Genomic DNA, 7,942 nt, shown 5'->3' with positions numbered 1-7,942 from the left:
CTCCCCCGACAATATCATGTAAAGAAGCATACATTACCTCTAGGTCGTCTAAGTACGACCTTACCTCCGACACCACTGCTCCGTCGCAGACTGTTATACCTTTAGCCGCCTCTTCTATTCTCCTCTCTTTGATAGAACGCACATGCCCTCCTTGAATGTCCTGTGCAATTATTTGCAGCGTCTCCACGAGTTGCTGCATCCCCTCGGCCATTGTGTAAGCTCAGATATTCCTCTTGCGAAACGTAAAAATTTTAACTGGCGAGCGACGCCAAAACGTGTCCGGAACCACGCAATTTTAGATATAAACGTAATTTAGACTTGAGCTCGAAATGCGGACACCGTTGGATACTTTAGTTAGGATAACGCTTTAGTATATAGCCTTCCAGATTCGCGGTCGAAATTTTTACGTCTAGACGCTACAGAGGAAATCCACACTGACAAAAATGACCATCGTTTAATGTGACTATCGTTTAATGTGAACTCGTTGCCTGCTCAGGTACATCCTGACTCTCTATTCAATATTACAACATTTAGTACGTACTCCAGCCAATGGCTTCATACACTTCCTTATCACTGGCTTCTTAATGCGACAGGTAAACAAGCCCTACTCAGCCTCTTCAAAATTGACACAACGTATTATAGAGAATACAATAAAAGTTATGACTTGAAATTATTGACATCGTCTATGAAATATTAAATGTCTCCGACAGGCGGCCATCTTGCATTCTGCGGTGTTCTCGTCGTACCTCAGTTCCCCGGGACAGGAGTAGTTCACTGTGGAGTTGAGGCAGTGGAGGACAAAGCCTCCACAGTTGGTGTCGTCCTGTGAAAACATGCAACTGCCATTACCCACTGAAAAAAAGTAAAAAAATTTGGGAATTGTTTGACTCGGTTCTTATTGTAATATAATTTACGTGCGTGCCTGAATTGATGGACCATTGTCCCCACTCATTAAGAAATACTTCATTTCCCCCTTCGTCAGATACTAAGTACTGCGGCCCCTGTGTTCAGAGACTAAGTACTGCGGCTCCTGTGTTCAGAGACTAAGTACTGCGGCCCCTGTGTTCAGAGACTAAGTACTGCGGCCCCTGTGTTCAGAGACTAAGTACTGCGGCCCCTGTGTTCAGAGACTAAGTACTGCGGCCCCTGTGTTCAGAGACTAAGTACTGCAGCCCCTGTGTTCAGAGACTAAGTACTGCGGCTCCTGGGTTCAGAGACTAAGTACTGCAGCCCTTGTGTTCAGAGACTAAGTACTGCGGCCCCTGTGTTCAGAGACTAAGTACTGCGGCCCCTGTGTTCAGAGACTAAGTACTGCGGCTCCTGTGTTCAGAGACTAAGTACTGCGGCCCCTGTGTTCAGAGACTTAGTACTGCGGCTCCTGTGTTCAGATACTAAGTACTGCGGCCCCTGTGTTCAGAGACTAAGTACTGCGGCCCCTGTGTTCAGAGACTAAGTACTGCGGCCCCTGTCTTCAGAGACTATGTTTTGACCTTACCTACAGGTACAGGACCTTCCCGCATCAACCACGGACGCTGGACGCAGGTGACGTTATCTCTCCTCTTACAATGACCGTCCCTGAAGTCGAAGTTCTGGTTCTCTGGGCAGAAGAACGTCTCCATGGGAACGCCGCCATAACAGGCGATGTACTGGTTACAGTGAAGCGGGTGTGGGAACAGGCCGTCTGGACCCAGACAAGAAGGAACGCCTGGAATATGGAATTAAACGAATTACACCATAAACGAAATTAATCTCGGCCCGAGGTTTAATTGCTAGGCCCCTGCAGCAACGGCGCATGTGGAGGCGGGGAGACCATAGAGAATCAGCGGCAGCTCTTTTGTAGTGGTGTCGGCCATATTTAGTAGGTGGATCAGTTAGTACTCGGATCATCTTTTCTAAACGTGGCCCATTAAGTTTAATCAACAGTAATAACTCAACGTACAGGGTTGCTACTTAATATGGAATATTTTTTATCATTGTTATTTTTGAGTGCTGATTATTATTTTTTTGGCTTGAGTCATTGAAAAATATGTCACTGAGTGATAATAACATCCAGTCTTCTGCTGAGAGATATTTTGGTCAATAATATCAAAACTGACATAAGATGCCATTCAAAAGAAAGGAACACCCCCAGAAAACCATATCAACAGTTTGATGTCAGTATAAATTTTAAGATAAGATATTAAAGAAAATGATAGCCTCCGGACATTGATATGTTACACAATCAAAGAACTCACTACAGTAAATCATGAAAAGTCAGTAATTGCGGGTATGACCTCCAGCAGCCGCTTGCAGCGCCCTCATTCTACATGGCATACCCTGTGACACGTTTTTTAGAGTTTGGGTGGGGATGTCATTCCACGCAGTGATATTTGCCTGTCGCAGTTCATCACTATTTACCGGCCGAGGACCATAGCTATTAATTCTTTGAGTTACTTCCGCCCACAGATTTTCAATTGGATTCATACCTGGAGAGTTTGCAGGCCAGGGCAGTTGCTGAACCCATTGGTTTTGAAGAAAAACAGTGATTCTGCGGCCTCGATGTGGGGTTGCGCAGTAGTCTTGGTACACAAAGATGAAGATGACTCCTACCAATCGAAGCATTGTTTGCTGTAGAATGTCTCTGTAGGAATCCTGGATGAGGTTGCCTCCTAGAAAAACCAACTGGTTCTGGGCACCGACAAGAAATGCTCCCCAAACAGAGGCGTTACCATCCCATGCTTGCACCCTAGGCAGTACACAATCATCGTTTTATGACCCTCGTACACGTCGGTGGACACGGATTCGACCATCAACCCTAAAAAATCCATATCTGCCTCATCACTGAAAACGACGTGATTCCAGTGTTTTGGCTGCAAACGCACGTGGTCCCCAGCCTATTGCAGACGTCGCTGTATATGACCTGCTGTTAACAGTGGTTTCCCTACTGGCCTTCGTGCAAAATAACCGGCTTGCAGTAATCTCTTGTTCACGAGGGACCTTGAAACGGGCGTTTGAATGACATTCTTCCTCTCTTTTCTGAGGACACTGGTTGTCTTTGTACGACCAGCACGGCGTCCTCTAAGGAGAAGGCGATCCTGTCTTCTTGGTGTGATACGCGGACACCCTGGTCGAGGTATTGGAGTAGGTGCCCCTGTTGCAGCATTTCTTTGGAGGACTTCACAAACGGTTCCTGATAAATGTTGAATTATCTGGCAATGGCTGTCCGTTTCTGGCCATTTTCTCTGAGAGCAAGAATCCCATAGTAAGCTGCGTTGCTTAGCTGTCGAACCATATCTTCACTAAGGTACCTGTCAAGTTTCAGAGCGATCCCTTTGTTGCTTCTCTAAACACACTCCAAAGATTGACCAAACCCATGCGTTTTTATAAAAGGGCAGAAATTGCCGAAAAGACCACCCCTCACTTTTCTGACCACAGAACATGCAACTGCATGCATCAATTGTTTCGAGAGTTGTGTGGTAATTAGGTAACACACCTGGCCCCCGTTTCACAAAAAATCTTAAATCCGTAGTCGACTAGCTCGAGCTAGGTGACCTATAGCTAGGTCGACTACGCTGAAGTCGACTAGGAGTGTTTCACAAAGAATCTAACGTCTTAGCTTGGCGTGCTTACCGTAGTCGACGCGCACGAGAAACTCTTCAAGAAAAGGAGGTGTAAAGTTTCAAAAGTTTCACGAGACATGACGTTTCATGGCTTCTTTCGGCCGAGAACGATCGTTTATCAAAGATAAAAATCAGCCAAAACACAAACAAAGTTTGTTTTTGAACTTTATTGATTAGTTTAACTTCGATACAACTTCAAAGTAACAGTTAAACATTAGCTTGTCGTGGAACACTGCTGACGGACGTCTAGCGGTCAAAAACATAAACAAACACGCGATCGGCTGGGTGAAGTGGCATTTTATTTTTTATTTCAATATTCCATAAATGTCAGTGCTATTCAAGGACATTATAACACAATATCTTCAAGGAGGTATGTTCTTTCCAAAATTTTTGTTGTTTATGCTCTGATTTACCGAGTTTTAGTTGAGCTTGCCGACTTAAGTCTCCTCCCGAGGAGGCTAGACATCGTCGACGAGCAGCTAAGAAAAAAAACGACGTAAGCGACCTTTTAGATTCTTTGTGAAACGGGACTTAGTGACGTAACGACTTAATTATGTTGGTAACCAAGCTCTTAGTCAGGGAAACCGACTTAAGTTTTTTTGTAAAACGGGGGCCAGGCTACACATGGAGTGACACCTCAGCTTTGGATTTAAAGTAGTTTGAGAGAAATTAAATATTTTGTCGTAAATTTACTCGCCAAAAAATAATATTCCATATTAAGTGGTTATTATAACCTAGACTAAACAGACTTTTTAATTAATCTGAGTGAAAGAATGTCAAAAAAGTTAGTATGTCGTTCTAATGGTGCAATTCTCTCCACCGTTTATCCCATACATCTTTAAAATCAATGCCTCTGGGTATTGGTTTCAGAAACAAGAAATTAATGAAATGTGAAGTAATTGCACAATGATGCTGAATACCTGCCGCGACATCTGAGGTGTTTGACATGACCATAGATGGCGCTGCTTCCGTAGTGGTGTTCCTTGGCATCAAGACGACATCGATCACGGGCCGCTTATGACAATTGACGTTAAAATGATAATCACATCTGTCTGATGCCTGGTCGTAGTAGAGACCAGCGGGACACGGTCTGTGGCGGACAACGCGGTATAAATAGCAGGAGAGGAACTTGTGGCAGTCTGCTGGCTCTTCAAAGTTCCCGCTGGGTTTCTTACACAATGGGGTGGCTGCAAAACAAATCCTTCTGCCTTAGTTAAGTCATCGTTTTTACATATGTGTGAAAGAGAAAGAGAGTGAGAGAGAGAGATGAAAGAAGAGAGAGAGAATAAGAGACGTCGTGTTATAATATCTTTGTTATTTTATTTCACTGTGTGTGTGTGTGTGTGTGAGAGTGAGTGAGAGAGTGAGAGAGAGAGAGAGAGAGAGAGAGGAAAAATCCTCACCATAATGTGTCCTGTTATTACATTTCACTTTCCTCGGCGCGTCACATGCCAGTTTCTCTTCATCCCATATCATGTTTCCTGGGCATGCGTAGTACATGTCGTACGTCCGGTTTCCGTACTCTGGTCCTTTATTGCACCTCACTATGTATGTGTTACACCTGGTGGGGTCCGTCAACTTCTCACACGTCGAATTAGCTACATGGCAAAAGTGACAAAAAGAAGAATCCTTTAGAAACCACTTAAAAACTGATTCAGACACTGATGAGAGAGAGAGAGAGAGAGAGAGAGAGAGAAAGAGAGAGAGAGAGAGACTGTCTCTGTTGGAAATCATATTGTATATAGCCATTTTGCAACTGACCGCATTGTCTTCCATGGAAAAAGAAAGCTTTTTAGATATTTGATATTAATTCATAAATGAAAAGAAATGATTTTTTATTTGACAACGATGGAAATTCAATACATAATTCGTTACCGGTTACGTTTCTAAGCGGTTCCTCCATTTTCTCACAGATGGCCTCCCGTGGGTGCTTGCACACGCTGGTGATGGAGTCAAAGTTGTTTTCATCAGGACAAAACTGTGCATTGGCCACTTCTCCGTTGACACAAGTGATAAATCTACCACAGTCGGATGGATCCGGTAGAATTCCGTAAGGTACTTTACACTTTGGGACAGCTGTGGATGTGATAAAACAATCCGGTGTGAGAAAATGGTTTTTTAAATGCAGTCGTTATTCATTTGATGGTACTGAGAGTGGTCGTTTGGTCGGCTTTTAATATATATATTTTATTATGGATATAAATCGAAAAAAAAACTCTTATTCTAAGACGAGATAGGTGCCCATGTTTGGAAGGCCAAACTTTGAAAGGGTAAACCGAACTAAGTTATCAAGACGTCCCGGAGAACAATCTGAACTGATGCGGTATCCATCCACGGATATCTTACAGTCTCAATATATCAGGACCAAAAGGAACTGGAGATATTTTATCTACAAGGGTACAAAACAACGGCTGCGTTTTGAGACGAACGACTCAGTTTTCAAACGAACTGGCATCAAAGAACCCTACCTTTATCAGCTCACCGTGGTCATTTCCCTGGAGTGAACTGTGTCTTTAGCATTAGGCTGCAAAGCCGCGAGATCCCGCTAGTAATTACAGCGATGAAGTAATCGTGACCAATAACTTTGACCTTCTACGGCCATTATTATGGTTTTATAATAATATTATTTGGCAACTTTTTTTGATAGTATCACACTGTTGAAATTGAGTGGATACACTGTACAAGTTTGTTAAATGCATGTAGATGTAAAGATCGACGTCATCGCCATAATTTTGAGATCATACTAAAGGCCCAACATTTTTTATCGAGTGAACGTTTATTTATTATTATTTTTGCGTGCGTGCGTGCGTGCGTGTGTGTGTGCGTGAGCGCGCGTGTGTATGTGTGTGTTTTGTGTCATTCATGTGTATAAATAAGTTTCCCACATATTTGGAACGAATTCAACTGATAAAATTACGACTTACTGTAGAAAATCATTGGTTCTGGGTCCGGGATGGTGTCAACTAATGACGTGTCGTTGACGTCATAACTTGACGTCAGGAACTCTGACACCTCGCTGGCGGCAGAGAACACGAACTCTGTGTTGTCCACAGTAATGGTCACTTCTGCGTCCTCACTAACGGTCACCTCATCCTGCAGCACGTTGGTTCTCAGTGGCCGTGCTGTAGACTTGTGATTTGGAGCCATCTCAGTACAACTCCCAAAAAGCTCTGCTTCACCTGAGAATGTAAAATAAAGGTTATGTTTCTCTTGGGTTACTCCATGTTAAAGCAAATTGTTTGGAGATTAAAAAAAAGAAAATTGAACAAAATTGGACTAAAAATTAACTATTTTTTGTTTATTTGAACACGTTGCTTACAAAAGCTATAGTAATGTAGTAAATCAGCCACTGTAAAAATACTGTACAATTGCTATGCACAATACAACCTAAGGCGTTTTAAAACAATATCTTGTGTACATATACTGTACATGTGAAATACAGTGTTTGAGAGAGAGAGAGAGAGAGAGAGAGAGAGAGAGAGAGAGTCTAGTACTCACACAGAGAGAAAAAGAGAGGGAGATATAGAGGGGGAAAGGGAGAGAGTAAGAGAGATGGAGAGAAACAGAGAGGGAGAGAGGTGAGGATGGAGAAGAACCAAACTTGCAGGCCACTTTCCTCTGGTAACGTGTATGTCGTTTTTTTGATTCTTTTTATTTAATATCCCAGTTTTACTACTGAAGACTACGCACAGTTTACCCTCATCCTGTATTTCTCAATTAAACCAATGAAACTCCAGATCTCCCCACAACTGAATGCAAACCTTCACCAAAATGTAAATGGTAATGAAGCATAAGAGAATACAAGATCGAGAGCCTGTTTAATTTGTAATCATTTCTTTCCTTCCTTTGAACCACCCTTATCAAATTTTGTGAAAACTGTGAAAACAATATGTTGTCCAGATAACCGATACCGCTGAGAGCAAAACCTGCGTTGTTAGAGGGGTTATTTCAATAAAACGCACGGAGATGGCTTCCTAATGTCACTACCACCTAAGATAACTCTCTCAAGCGAGAAATCATATCGTGGAAATAATTAACCTCAGATCTGAGAACACAATAATAAAGTTTAATAAAACGTAACAAGAAATACATTGTTGCCCAAAAATGTTGATACACTTTTCCATGTGTGAATATATCATTAAATATAACGAATACTCCATGTCTGTCTTAATCCATTACTTATATAAATGCTACGCTAATCGTTGTATCATCTTGTCACCTGCTAAGTGACCGGTATAAATCGAGAGTCAAACTCTGGAAACTAGCATGATATAATTAAGAAAGAATATGGGTGTCGGACGGGGGCAGACCCAGGATTTTTGAGAGGGGGGGGGGTCCGCGGA

At 42.6% G+C, this 7,942-nt stretch overlaps 1 protein-coding gene across 1 annotated transcript; it reads right to left on the bottom strand.

The window, feature by feature from the left end:
• Window positions 1-670: 670 nt before the first annotated feature.
• Window positions 671-6,746, bottom strand: LOC106166130 (uncharacterized). The gene is made up of 6 exons (XM_086996328.1): window positions 6,524-6,746; window positions 5,475-5,675; window positions 5,003-5,197; window positions 4,520-4,786; window positions 1,496-1,705; window positions 671-852 (listed from the first exon to the last, which is right to left on the bottom strand). The coding sequence occupies exons 1-6, from the start codon at window positions 6,744-6,746 to the stop codon at window positions 671-673; spliced, it is 1,278 nt and encodes a 425-aa protein (XP_086852454.1).
• Between the last annotated feature and the right edge of the window lie 1,196 nt (window positions 6,747-7,942).

This window comes from Lingula anatina, chromosome 9 (genome assembly GCF_051362555.1).
Source record: "Lingula anatina isolate TDL-2025a chromosome 9, LinAna3.0, whole genome shotgun sequence".
Classification (NCBI taxonomy): Eukaryota; Metazoa; Brachiopoda; class Lingulata; order Lingulida; family Lingulidae; genus Lingula; species Lingula anatina.
The sequence above is the reverse complement of the archived record's forward strand: the minus strand, read 5'-3'. Positions and strand labels throughout refer to the sequence as shown.

Coding starts and splice junctions, on each gene's coding strand:
- LOC106166130 (XM_086996328.1), bottom strand. CDS start 6,746: ATGGCTCCAAATCACAAGTCTACAGCACGGCCACTGAGAACCAACGTG. Junction 5,676..6,523: donor AGAACCAATGATTTTCTACA/GTAAGTCGTAAT, acceptor TCACATCCACAG/CTGTCCCAAAGTGTAAAGTA. Junction 1,706..4,519: donor CACCTCAGATGTCGCGGCAG/GTATTCAGCATC, acceptor TCCATATTCCAG/GCGTTCCTTCTTGTCTGGGT.